The following is a 14,329-nucleotide window of genomic DNA, read 5'->3' as shown; positions in this document are numbered from 1 at the left end:
TAATTTGGAAAGCACTAAAATACATCACTTGTTTCTTGGTCACTATTAAGTTCAACTTCACACACCTACTATGTTCAAGGTTCCTAGTATTTTCAAGGTATGTTTTTAGGCTATCAAAGTTTTGATTCTTATTGCTAGCAAGAAATGCATTTTGCCACCCAGTATATACATACAGGTATATACTATTTCATCAAAAGTGTATATACTGTCTTCATGCGATCTGCTCTATTTTCTATTCTACTCTCTCTTATTTAAAAAGAAAAATGCTGACTATAACTGACTAAAGTGATTGCATAACTCAATGAGTGATGGCAACCAGCATTTGAAACTCACAGGTACAGATTAGCACGGGCACACCTCTAGTAGGAGGTGTGGTGTGGGGAAGGGCACAGGTCGTGGAGTCAGACACATGTGGGCTTGCGTCCTGGCCGTACCACTGTGTGACCTTGAGTAAGTTACATGGGCTCTTCTTACTTGGGTTTTCTCATCAGTGCAGGGATTCTGTGAGGACCAAATGAGATAGTTACTACGGATCCAATGCAGTGCCTGTCAGGTGAATGCTCAATAAGTGTTCATTTTTGATTCTATGGGACAAAAGTGAAAGCACTATCCATGGAGAAAGTAACTTTTGAACAAGGCTTTCAAGAATGAGTGGGAAAGAAATTGAGTAACTATTTCACACCATTTTGTTTAAAAATTAAATAGACAGTTTTGCAGGAAGAGAGAAATGATCAAAATTGGTTCAAGAAGGAGAGAGAAACAGAACAGACCAGTAATCATGAAATAAATTGGAACAGTGGTCAAAGTCTGTATCCTCCTCCCTTCACAAAGGGCCGAGAGCCCACAAGTTATACTAAACTTTTAAGGAACAGATAATGCCCATCTGTGTTTGAAAGCGTAGGGAAAAATGTGGAGCTACACAGTTTATTTTACAAAGCTAGCAGAACTTTGTTATTGAAACTAAGGAGAACACAAAAAGGAGATTTGCAGGTCAGTCTCATAGAATGTAGTTTTATAAAATTCAATAGTTATAATAAAAAAAAAATCTTAGGAAGCGAAGACTAAAAGGTACTACTTCAATAAAGGGAATGTACCAGGAAGCTTCAACAAAGATGATCCACATTGGAGAAGTGGAGAAGTATTAAAGCGAGTCCCATAAGTAGGGACCAGAACAAGGAGGCTCTCACCACTACTATTTAACATTGTCCTGGAGCTCCTAGAAATAAGTACAGAGACGAGAAAAGAAGAGATGCCTGAAAGCCAAGTGAATCCACCCATCAGTACTAATAAGATTAGTTAGCAAGAGAAATGGGCATATGATAAACACAAAATTAGTAGCTACTCATATACCACCAATAATCACTTTTAAAATGGAAAGGAAAAATGCTACTTGAGACTAGATCTAACCAAAAAACACGTAAAAGCTTTATGGAGAAACTGTATACTTTACAAATGGAATTCAGAAAAGGTGAAGTGGATAGAGAGTCTCAGCATAGTAGAGATGTTGCTCTACAGCCCACGCTCCCAGTTCCTTTACCAATTCAGTAGACTTGTAACACGTTTTCATCAAACGTCTAAAATTCATATAAAAGGGCAAACAAGAATAACCAAGACAAATCTGAAAAAACAAAAGAGGAAGTTTTCCCCTATCGTATCAAAACCATTAGCATTTATAATGATTAAAATTACGGCGTTGGTACAGGGAAAGGATCATCACAAACAGATCAAACAGATTAAAAAGTCAGAAATGTGAATTTAGTAAATGATATAAGTGGTATTCCAGATCAGCAGGAAAAGATATAGGAAAATATTTGATGATCTCCAACTACGGAAGGTCTTAAAGAAGATGCAAAAAAACAAAAACTGTTCAAAAAAGACAGAACTAAAAGACACATGAAAAGATGGGGCAGATCACCACAAGTCATTTACAACACGGCTTAGAAAATAATAAATTAGTAAGAAAAGAAATCCAACTTAAAAGTGGTCTAAGCATGTGGTCTAAAAATGGCCTAAATATAAATGCCAATAATTATAACAGATTCATAAGCCCACTAGTAATTAGGAAAGTGGACATTAAAACTGCACTGAGATAGCGTTTTTACTCAGAGGATTGGCAAATAATTAAAGTTTGTTGACCTTAAAGGATGAGAATGTGGAGATGGGAACTCTCACTCAGTACTTGTGAGAAAGTACCGCAGTGTAGCCAGTCAGGAGGATGATTTGGTAGTTTCTGTTATAATTTAAAATGGGCGTGTACCGCATGATCAACAGTTACCTCAGCATCCAGTCTAGTGATAAATTCACACATTCAGTGCACAAGGATGCATATAAATGAAGGTTCATTGCAACCAATATTTGAAAAATTGGAAACAATCCAGTGGTCCCTAAATAGGAAAATGGCTAAGTGATAGGAATTCATTATGGAATACTTTACAGCCATTAAAAAAATCATTAAAAAAAATCGCTACATGTGTATATCAAATAGATGTCCAAGATATGTTGTTGAATGGAAAGACTGAGATTCATTACTATAGTCCTAATAGGAAACTACCTAGGTTAAAACATGCGCACACCTCAGTACTGAATAAAATGCAGGGTGTATTCAGGACCAGAAGATGAATCATTCATGGGTGAGATGTATGCGGAAGGATGAACCTGGAGAAGTAGCCAAATTCGGCTTTAAAGGCTCTTGAATGCTATGCTCAGGAGTTTGACTTTATTTTATAGGTAGTTTGCCTCTGTGTGCTTTCCGGAGGAAGACTCAAAAGGATGGTATTGTTATTTTACCGTAGTGTGTAGGCGTATAGCCTTGAAAATGGATTTTTGGTGACACATTTAGAAAGGATCTATCTCTTAGGAGAAGATCATCCTTATCTGGATTCATGATGCTGATGTCTAAAGCCACTAGGCAGTAACTCATTTACATAATAAATAATTGCTACGGAGATAGATGAGGCTACCTGAGCTCCCCGTGACCTTCAGATCCTCGCCAAAGAATCTGGAGAGTGCTTAGGCTCAGGGGACAGAGCAGGGGAGGTAAATAAATGCGCATCTCTTGGAATCAAATAAGAGAACCGCAATCGTCACAAGAGTAGGGCTGTTTTCATTGAAGGGGCCCAGACCACTCGAAATGTGCATAAAATGTGCCATACGGAGGCTCCCCGTCCCTGGACAGCGGATGGACGGATGGTGGCGATAGCTGCGTTCCCGATTGCGTTCTCTGAGCTGCTGTTGCCCATCAGATCCCCAGGACTGGGGTTCTGTAGGCAGGAGAGGACGGGGCCACACTTCAAAACTAACACTGGAAAGAGGGAGTGATAGATTGAAGAGTTTTTGGAGGTAAAACGCACAGAAGCTGGTGACCAGGGGAATACAGAGTCTGAGCGAGGAGCAGGTAACGTGCCCCAGGATTTCTGCTTTTGCTCGACAGGGAAACATGGGACAGGAAGTGCTCCTTTAGAGACGGTCACGTGAGCAGCACAGAGGAGGGAGGCGCCCTGAGTCCACGTGACACCGAAAGAATCTGACATCACTTGATCGGTAATTGGGACCTAAAAGGCCTTGACATTGACCAGAGTGATTATCTGCTGGTGCTTTTATAGCGAGGGGCGGTATGACCACATCCACGCTTTACGAGTGACACAGTTGAATATTGGGGCTTAATGTTTAGTGGCACGATGGTAAACTCTAGTTTTTGTCAATAATGAATTGATTCATTGAATTTTTCTACTTTCAATCAGGTGACCTGGTATTAAGTAACAATTATTTCTCAATTCTTTTTTTTTTAAAAAAAAGTATTCTGGAAAGCAAGAGAGAACCTCAGGAATATGCTGTATAGAATCCCTGAAAGGAGTATTCTTTATTTCTTGGAAAATTTATCTGATGGGACAATCGATCCTTTGGATAACGTCAGACAACTTCAGTGACTGTTCTAAGTAAATTGAATTATTTGAATTAGAATTCAGTAATTGGGAAGAAATGTTAAAAGTATAGACACATACAGAATCTTGAAATATCATTAAATTTAGTTTTTAAAAACATTCTCTTGAGCCCATTTGAAATATTACCAAGTAGTTTATTCCTTCAGTGGTAGAGGAGGGTGGGGAGTGGAACTCTGTCCCTGCCCGCGTCAGATACCTTTGGCAAGTACCGGTTCTTAGAAGCGGTGGAAGGCTTTCCTGCGCTTCTCCCTAGGCCAGGTTTTGCTTTTACAAGAGAAGCTTCCGGGAAGCGAGGGGGATTTTGTTCTCTGAATCTTTAGCAGGGTCTCTCGTGAGTCTCTGGCCTGCCCTGCCCCTGGTTTTCTCGCGCATGCGCGCTGAGGCCTGCGTGAGGCTGGGGAGTGGGTGCAGACTCTTGTTTGTCTCTGGGTTCCCGGGGATCCAACACCTAGCGCTCGCCCACATTCGGTCTCTAAGTGTTTGTTAACATTTTGGTTGTTTTCTTCTCTCCCACTTTTGTGGCACCTGCTCGCCCTCCCTCCCACGCAGCTGAGAGAGTGGCCTCAGCTTTCTAACGTGCTGCTTCTTCTCCTTCTTAGGGTGGGAGTGAGGTTCTCTCACGGCTGCAGAGTTGATTTTAGTTTTCTCCTTTTCTGTATTTGCGACTGTTAACCTTCTCCAACAGTGAGAAACTAGGCTGACATTATCCTTAATAAGTAAACTGATTTGATCAGTCCCCCTGGGTGTAATCAGTCTCCCATCACTGCCACCGTCCCCTGCCACTCAGGGACACCACCCTGCTCCACTCGGGCTCTGACCCCCATCCTCATGCCACGTGGCTCCCCTCCTTTGCCCGCCCAGGCCCCAGCACCCTTTCTAGTCTCTTCTCCTGTGTGTGGGCTCTCGTGACCGTTTGGGTTTTGACTCACCATCCCGGGCCACCCTGTACGGATGCCCTCCTCGCCCTGCCTGGGCTCCAGCACCCACTGCAGGCCACCCTCCACCCAGGCACCTACTGCACGCCGGCCCACCCAACCGCTGTAGGACCGATATGTTCAGGGAGGGAGGGAAGGGGAAAGTGGATGGAAACAGGGGGGCTTGTGCTCCCGAAAGAAAGACTGAGTGTCTGAGTTAGTAACCATCCTTTAGTATAAATAAACTAATATTAAATACATTTTAAGTATCTGTATTTTGTCTTTCTAACAGGTTATGAAGTTCATGGGATGGAAAAAATACCAGAAGAAGGGCCAGCACTGATCATTTTTTATCATGGAGCTATTCCCATCGATTTTTACTACTTCATGGCTAAAATTTTTATCCATAAAGGCAGAACTTGCCGGGTAGTAGCTGATCACTTTGTTTTTAAAATTCCAGGTAAACTTTCACTGTAGCTGGTGATATAAAAATGTTTCATTAACATGATCAAATTATGTGACAGTCTGTATGTCTTTGAGTTTAGTATCTGTTTTAGGTAATATACCTAAATATAAAAACATTATGGCCAAAAATGTTATCTAATTTCTTTCTCTATTAACAGGCAGTCATTATTTTTTGAAGTTAATTGTAACTTTTGCCAAACAATTAATTTGTATTTTGGTATAGAAGGTAGTTGATTTTTCATATGGTGAATTTTTCTATGAGATATTGATCTGGGAGTTTAATTTTATAGTAATTAGTGTTTGATTACTGTCAGTTTGATAGCAAATCAAAGTTAAAAAAAATTAGCCAGGATATATTTTGTCTTTATATAATCATATAATATTGCCTCAGAAATCCTAACCTAAAGAGCCTATTATGTCTCTTATCATACTTGACTTGCTTGGTAGAATTATAACTCTTAAGACTGAGGACTACATTTTTAAAAATATTCATATTCATAAAGGCTTCGTACCTTTTTAAAAAGATTAATAAACTGAATGGTTTCAAACATGATAAGAGTTTTTAAAAAAATCATTCTAAAGTAAACTCATTAAGATTAAATCTTATTTTCTTCTGTCAGGAAGTCACCAGAAACAAGCCAAGAAAGTTTATGGTATGTTCTCTGGGATTGTAAAAGCAAAAGCCACCCATCAACCAGATAAACACCAGACAGTGAATGAAATAACAGTTCTCTTAGTGCCTTTCATAGACATGGTTAATGTTTCCAGCATCCTTGTGTCACTAAAAAGCCATTTGTACTTTGTGTATAAACTAAATTGGCTATAAAAGGTATTTCTTCAGACAGTAATATGATCACTTTATAATAAGCTTGGAAACTAGAGGAAAGAAAAACATCATTATATGGTCCTACCCCCTAACATATATCCAGTTATCGTTTTGATTTATTTTGCTTCATTTTTTAAAAAATTAATTAATTTATTTAGTTTTGGCTGTGTTGGGTCTTCGTTTCTGTGCGAGGGCTTTCTCTAGTTGCGGCAAGCCGGGGCCACTCTTCATCGCGGTGCGCGGGCCTCTCACTATCGCGGCCTCTCTTGTTGCGGAGCACAAGCTACAGACGCACAGGCTCAGTAGTTGTGGCTCATGGGCCTAGTTGCTCCGCGGCATGTGGGATCTTCCCGGACTGGGGCTCGAACACGTGTCCCCTGCATTGGCAGGCAGATTCTCAACACTGCGCCACCAGGGAAGCCCTATTTTGCTTCATTTTTAATTTGCACATCTTCACGTTATGCAAACTGTTTTGTTCTTTTTTAAAAAACTTAATGTAGCATTAACATTTTCCCATGTTTTATAAATAACATTTTAAATATATGACTAAAATATTTACTTAACTAGTTTTCTCTTATGGAACATTAGGTTGCTTACTTTTCTTTCTTTTTATAAATAATAAATGTGAATATTTTTATTTAGCATTTGACTTAAAAATTCCCCCTTTATGATCTTGTAATTTATTAAACCTCCCCTGTCTATTCGTTTATCATGAGAATACATCTAGTGAAATCAGTGAACTTTTAACATAGTATAGGATGAGAATTATTTCTTCTCAATAATATTGATAATCTTGCTTCAGATCCTTAAACCTATGAGAAGCTGGGTTATTCTGCACAGTTTTCACTCTCCATCCCCATATTTCCCAGTCTCAAGGGATAATGTATACAAACACCAGTCCTCTAAATTTCCAGCTTAGGATTTGGTTAAAATATTTAATTACTGATAGGATTATTTCTTTCATCCATAAATAGCTATAATTTGAAAAACTGTATAATATTAAGACTGGAATTAATTGTTCCTGAGCCAACCACTCACTTTATTAAAAACTCTTAATGATATTGCTATTATTGTTGATTTAAAAAATTTTTTATTGTGGAATTAGCAGTATCTAACTTTTAATTTCAATAGATTTAACTGTGGCTTGCCAATTTTGGTAGAGCTAGAGCAGTCAGACTCACATTCTCTTGAGTGATTCTCTTTCTTATAGGGTTAATGGAAGATTAGATGTGTGATTGATGATGGGATGTCCTTTCTGATGGCTCTAATAAATACTGTAGACAGTGTTTGGCCATGAGATGCAGTGGAAGGAACTTTGGACTAGACATACCTGGACCGGAATCTCTGCCCTGCCCTTTGCTAGGTGTGTGACTTGGAGCAAGCTTCTTAACTCTCTGAGTCAACTTTCCTCATCTGTAAAATGGGAATAAGAATCCCTATTTTCCCAGGTGTTTGTTTTTTTCTTTTTTTGGCCGTCACACAGCACGGCATGTGGGATCTTAGTTCTGCAACAAGGGATCGAACCTGTGCCCCTTGCAGTGGAAGCATGGAGTCTTAACCACTGGACCACCAGGGAAGTCCCATGAGTTTTAATTAAGAATTTGAATATGTAGCCAGAGTAGTAGGTGATCACTGAGAAAGTAATCAGCGAGACATAGCTACTAATTTACCAGCAATATTAATCTTATGTTAACCTTAAGAGTTGTTGTTGGTTTAAAAAAAGTAAAAAAAAGAATTTACTGATTTAAGTATAGATAGTACATTATGTAGGTTGTGAAGATTTTTGCTCTTGAAGAATTGGACAAGAAGTACTTAAGATATATCTTCATGCTAATGTTTCTTACAGGGTTTAGTTTATTACTTGATGTATTTTGTGCTATACATGGACCAAGAGAAAAATGTGTTGAAATTCTGCGGAGTGGTCACTTGTTAGCTATCTCACCAGGTGGTGTTCGAGAAGCCCTGATTAGCGATGAGACCTACAACATCGTGTGGGGTAATCGTAAAGGCTTCGCTCAGGTTGCAATTGATGCAAAAGTGGTGAGTTGTATAAAACTGATTATTAAAGGAAAGCTGTGTCTACTTTAAAATAAATGCTTAAATAGCTTAAGAGTATATCAGAATGTAGATACTGTCATTGCACTACTTTAAAAATTAGTGTCTGTAACTCTAAGATAACAATAGAGAAATATTCCTTGTGCGTGGGAAGCCATCTTTATAAAAAAATTCAACCTGGAAATTTGCAAATATCTAGCAAGGCTTTATTTTATGCTTCAAAATCCAGCTTCTTTTAATCAAATTTATGAAATTTTTTGTATTCCTTCACTTATACTTTTTTTCATAAGTATAATCAATCCAACTCTGTGTATTTTAATCCTTTGGTTCAACTGAGTTGGCATGTTTCAGTGATGGCTATTGGTTGGTTTCATTGTAACTCTTGCATTTGTGACCAATTTATATAACAATAGAGCTCAAATAATATATGGTTTCTACCATTTTTCATCAGCAAATGTGATCAGCTCTCTAATAGTATGAATAAAGATGAGAAAGAGATATTGGTGGAATTTAGATCTTTTTAAAAGAACGAATTTGTCAGTAAAATTAAGTGTTCCTCTGGGATTTGCTGTAATTATTCTACTTAGTAAACTGGGAAATCTGAATGCCATCTTGTTTTTTTTGCTTTGGAAAGTATATCTAAGCTTTTTGGTCTCTGTATTGTACTTTATCCTATGAAACATTTATTACTTATGGAATGTTTCTTCTTTGTTTTCTGTTTGTTTTCATTATAGATTGTCTATTAGAAAAAGAAATCATAGCACTTGACAAGGTGGTTTTCTTTTTCCAGGCCAATTAGTTAGGGACTGCTGCTAATGCTTTCACATTTCTGTTTTTTTTGTGTGTGTTTCCACTGCTGTCATATAGACACCAGTCTGCACCCTTAGCTTGCCTGTTCATCTTGCAGATGCAGACTTTTGATTAAAAAGGAAAGGATTATGGATGACTCCTTCTAACCCAAAAGCAACATTTGAAGAAGAATGGACATTTTCCGTTTATTTTTTAATTGCAGAGTTACAATAAAATAAAATACATTGAGCTCTATTCTCTGTACATATTTGTATATGTAATTCCTAGAAGTAAGTTATTGCTATAGTGCTTTAACAATGTGATCTTGGTATAAGTTGATGTACTTGTCCAAGTGTTTAATAATGGACAACATAAAAATTTAAACACTACTGTCCTATAGTAGATTATAAACTCCCTTAGGACAAAGCCACCTTTTATATTCTGAATTCCTAGTACAATGACTAGCACTTAGTAGGCTCTCTGCATTTGTTGAATTGATTTTTTAAATACTACAAGAAAGGAGTCTTTTGAATTTAAGTCTATGTTAATAGTATTAATGATACAGAAAATTAATTTATAGACCATTTTATTTTCCAAAAAGTCTTATGTACTAAGGTAGAAAACAAAACCTTAGACTTTATGAATAATGTAGAATATAAGATGATATATGCACAGTTGTCCCGAAATTAAGGATAATCAGTGTAAATGTATATTAAAGCAATGGTAACAGCTAAAAACTTAAAGATAGTTCAATCTTCAGGTTTGTATTTTGAGAGAATTATTTCTTCCAAGGTTTAAGGTAAAAGTGACAAAAATAGATTTGGAATCACACAGATTGATCATGGAATTCTAATTCCTCATCCTTAAGTTACAGTTTTAAGGACCATTGCCTGGAAGAAGTCTTGAAAGAAAAAAATTATATAGAGAAAGAAGCCCTTTTATCAATCCCTGAGTTTCTAGATAATTAATTAAGATAACCTAGATAGAGCTTCCCTGGTAGCACAGTGGTTAAGAATCCCCCTGCCAATAAAGGGGACATGGGTTCTAGCCCTGGTCCAGGAAGATCCCACATGCCGCTGAACAACTAAGCCCGTGCCCCACAACTCCTGAGCCTGCAATCTAGAGCCCGTGAGCCATAACTGCTGGGCCCACGTGCCACAACTACTGAAGCCCATGTGCCTAGAGCCCGTGCTCCACAAGAGAAGCCCCGCAATGAGAAGCCCACACACCACAACGAAGAGTAGCCCCCGCTCGCTGCAATTAGAGAAAGCCCACGCGCAGCAACGAAGACCCAACACAGCCAAAAAAAAACACCCGATAACCTAGATAATTTAAGGTTTTTTATACAAAACTTGAGAAAATTTAATAAACAGCCTTTTACAAGTTAATAAACGAAAATCTTTAACGTTGCTGATTTACAAAATAGCACTGCATCACTGATAAATCTTGTACCACCCTAACCTTTCTTAGCACTTTTAAAGGCTTTATGTTGGTACCCCTGTACAGTAAGTAGGTGACATATGTAATTATTCCAATGTTACAGATGAGGAGACTCAGACACACAGAGATGAAGGGATGGAGGGACCCTGTCACACAGCAAGTCAGAAGCAGAGCTTACAGTTCAGGACTGCAGGCAGCTGGTACACTTCACAGTGAGTCCGCCAACCCCAAGATTAGAGGGCCTTGCAGATCCGCGAGGGAAGCCTTTCAGTCACATGTGGATACAGTTGTAAATGGCACCAGCAGCTTATTTGAAAGAGCCCTTCTTAGTTCTCACAGAATTATCATAAACTGAATAAAAAGTTACGACTGTTGTTACAAGACTAACCACATTTAAATTGAAACAAAGGAATGGAAATTCAAGTGAAAATCTAGGTCATCGACAGAAATTCACAAAATATTGGCAGAAAGTATTTAAGGCTCGTCTGCAAGTTACGGGCTTTTTGATATAATCTAAATCACTCTTATTTTGTGAATTCCTCAGAATTCTGACTTTGCTAAGAATTTTTAGGTAATTTCGTAGCTAAATAATTTGGGGAAAAAATGAGCCCATTTACTCTAATTGGAAAACCAATAACAGATGTAAAAGAAAATAGCGTTCGTTTCAATAAAATTGTTTATATGTATTATCTCAATCTATAAAAACCTTGAGACGGGATAATTATTATCATTGTCATTTCATACATGAAGAAACAGGTTTAGTGACCTGTCCAATGGTTCCCACTGAAATTTTTGTGGCAAAGTTAAGACTCCAAGGCCACGCTCTATTCCCCAAGAATAGTTTTAACAAAATACACATTCTCTACCTCTTCACACACGTGTACATACATGTACAGAGATACATGTATACATGTAATCAATTTGATTCTAGGTTACTTATGCAACTACCTTGTTATACAAAGTGTGCGCAAACAAAGGAACCAACTACAGTATGAAGTTGTAATAAGGTAATGCTTGCAGCTGTAAGGCTGCAAGCTTGAATGTAAATTTAGAAACCGGGGTATAGCCTGGAATACTGAATTTGTAGGGTAAGCCTTCTCCTGTTCAGTATCTTCTAGAAATGCCCAGCTTCTGGAGAGTTAGCCATTTAAAGGATGATATATATATATACCTGAAGAGTCTTTATAAAGTGCATCCTTCAATACTAACTTCGGGGTTCATGCCAGTCAGTAGACAAAAACCTAGCAGCACTGATCAGAGAAGGCAAAGTTGTGTATATGTGAGCTGAAAGCTTTCTGTTCCTTCCTGGGCATCTTAAGTTCTCAACTCTAAAGACATTGGAGAAGTATTTAAAACATTAGGATTCCAACCATCACTTTATTCTACAAAACTAGTGGTGGTTTTAGGAAAATCATAATCTGAATTTTTTTACAAAAGAGTCAGTCTACTTTGTCTTAGGTGTTAGCTTTGTGAATTAACTCCATCAGATTTTAAGTTATTCATCGGACTGCTTCTTCTTTACCCGGCTTTTCTGGTTTTAAAATTGCTGCTGCCTGTTTCCTACCCTTTGTATTCAGAGAATACAAGCTAATTCCTTAGAAGCATTTTCTCTCTGTCCTGTTGATTCATTCCTTCTTTAGTTCACCTGTCACACTGTCTTTCAGTACCTGCTTTATTCCAGGCACTGTTCTAGGTATTTCCAGCAGTGAACGAAACCAAGTCTCTGCTATGGGGGGTCTTGCTTCTCGTGAGGGGAGAGAGATAATAAATAAATGATCAGTTAGGTGATTGAAAGGGAGTATGTTTTATGAAGAAAGCTGTGCCTGTAGACTCTTTCCTTTAGTCCACCAGATTTGACTGCTTTCCAAAGCTGAAAAGGAATGGCTTTTTAAATGTCAGCTTATTTAAATGTTTCAAACCCTGCTCACTCAGGCAAGTAATTCTGTATTAACAAATGCTGATAGTAGACTGTAAGTAAAATGATCCTCGCCCTCCCTTCCAGTTTTATCTATTCTAAAACATCATTTAATTCAGTATATTTTGTGTACCTTTTAAAGTGTTTTATTCAATTTTTTATCTACTTCAGTTTCGCCGTGATGTAACTTCCTTACATGATCCTTTGCTACTTTATCCATCGTTTCATGACATTTAGATAAGGTCTCCATTTTTTAAAAATCATATTTAACCAATAATATTCATGGAAAAATGAAAACCATGAACTTTTGAGCAGACATCCTCCAAAATAATGATAGAAAGAGTTCTTTTATGTATTATGTTTTTCCTTTTTTTTTCTTTTTTTGGTGTTGAGTATTATAATTACTTTTCATTGATGTTGAACATTATTAGATTTAATAAGCTCACAACAAAATGGTGTTTCACTAATTCCATGACAGCATCTTGCTAAAACTTGTCATTTGAACATTTGTAAGTTTCTCCATAGAGAGAATTTCTGTCTTGAAACTTTTTCTTCAGTAGCCCACTGAAACCAGTTTAATTATCACATTCATTTTACTTAATGAAATTAATGATCACTTTAATCTTAATTTTGAGTTTCAAGAGTTCATGTGGAATGATAGGAAAGTCGGTAAATGAAATATTATGTATTACCACTAGAAGGTAGTGTTTCCAATTTATATTTTTCTACAAATGATCATGTTAATTTTAGTCTGATAAATCACACTGGTGATAACAGTATACCTTTATTTTTAAAATGCCTCGGTTTTGTAACTTAAACAGGCCCTCAAAAGTTTGCATTAGAGACATCAAATGGATTAACGTATTTACTTTTTAATTCAAATTCTCTCTTTAGCCCATTATTCCTATGTTTACACAAAATATTCGAGAAGGATTTAGATCCCTCGGAGGAACAAGTAAGTTCTGATTCATATGGTTTTTCTAATTATAATGTAATATTTAGAATGTAATATTTTAAATATTTGGGCTTTTGAACACTACAGGAAAACTTTTTGAATTATTACTTTAGAAAACGCATATACTATTTAGATGTTTTTCTCTTTAAACTCTAAATGATAACTGGTTCTAAGTAATGACGGTTCTAGATGTTAGATTTTTGTTAAGAGTCTCACGTAGATACTGAAGCTTATTTATCATGGGCTTTTTAAAATTACGGAGTGAATTTTCTAATTTACTGTGTTAAACCATGTTGTTGAGGTTTAAAACAAATGTACTTATTTGTAAATAAAGACTATCTTCCTAACTCATTCCTGAGGAAGTGACAGCTGTAAAAATGGATGGCAGTAAAGAAAATTGGGGGGGGGCAGAATTTGAAAGTCTATTTATCCTGAAAAAAGTATATATATATGTTTGCATAAATCTCTTTTAAATTTTAAGAAATTAATTTCTATTGGAGTCTAGTTGATTTTACAATGTTGTGTTAGTTTCAGGTGTACAGCAAAGTGAATCAGTTATACATATACACACAGCCACTCTGTTTTAGATTCTTTTCCCACATAGGTCATTACAGAGTGTTGAGTAGAGTTCCCTGTGCTGTACTGTAGGTTCTTAGACAAGAAAATATTGAATTAAGATTAACAACCTAAGGAGATATCTTTTGCTTTAATTTATTTCGGTTACCTCTTGTTTTTTTTTTTTTGAACCATGATAGGTTTACATTGAAAAGTTCTTTTTGCCTACCTTTACTTTATTGATAACAAAGTAAGCTTTGAACCTAGCTATAAGAGTGATAACAGTTCAATGTGCTTTCTCTTTGCAAAGTCTTTTTTTTTTTAGTTTTATTGTTTGCTTTGTACCCTATGGTTTATATATTATATTTGATTGATTATGTTTTCTCCCTACTGCTATATTGTTAGTGTTCCCACCCACATACAAATCCCATCCTGAAAACCTCAAACTTCTCTTGTTCCTTTTATGTAGGTGTT

The 14,329-nt window shown here is 36.9% G+C and overlaps 1 protein-coding gene across 7 annotated transcripts in view; it reads left to right on the top strand.

Annotated features, from left to right (window-relative positions):
• TMEM68 (transmembrane protein 68) overlaps positions 1-14,329 on the top strand; it is a 33,678-nt gene that overhangs the window by 11,237 nt on the left and 8,112 nt on the right. For 4 of the 7 annotated variants that reach the window (XM_024742615.1, XM_024742618.1, XM_024742616.1 and 1 more), the window contains 3 exons: positions 5,148-5,315; positions 7,993-8,186; positions 13,240-13,300. In XM_024742615.1, the coding sequence (XP_024598383.1) occupies positions 5,148-5,315; positions 7,993-8,186; positions 13,240-13,300 (423 nt within the window). Of the gene's footprint in view, positions 1-3,430; positions 3,541-3,795; positions 3,936-5,147; positions 5,316-7,992; positions 8,187-13,239; positions 13,301-14,329 lie in introns of all 7 variants that reach the window. The other 3 variants (XM_024742620.1, XM_024742622.1, XM_024742619.1) reach the window with 3 other exon arrangements.

Source organism: Neophocaena asiaeorientalis, unplaced genomic scaffold (genome assembly GCF_003031525.2).
Source record: "Neophocaena asiaeorientalis asiaeorientalis breed wild unplaced genomic scaffold, Neophocaena_asiaeorientalis_V1.1 scaffold226, whole genome shotgun sequence".
Taxonomy (NCBI): Eukaryota; Metazoa; Chordata; class Mammalia; order Artiodactyla; family Phocoenidae; genus Neophocaena; species Neophocaena asiaeorientalis.
The sequence above is the reverse complement of the archived record's forward strand: the minus strand, read 5'-3'. Positions and strand labels throughout refer to the sequence as shown.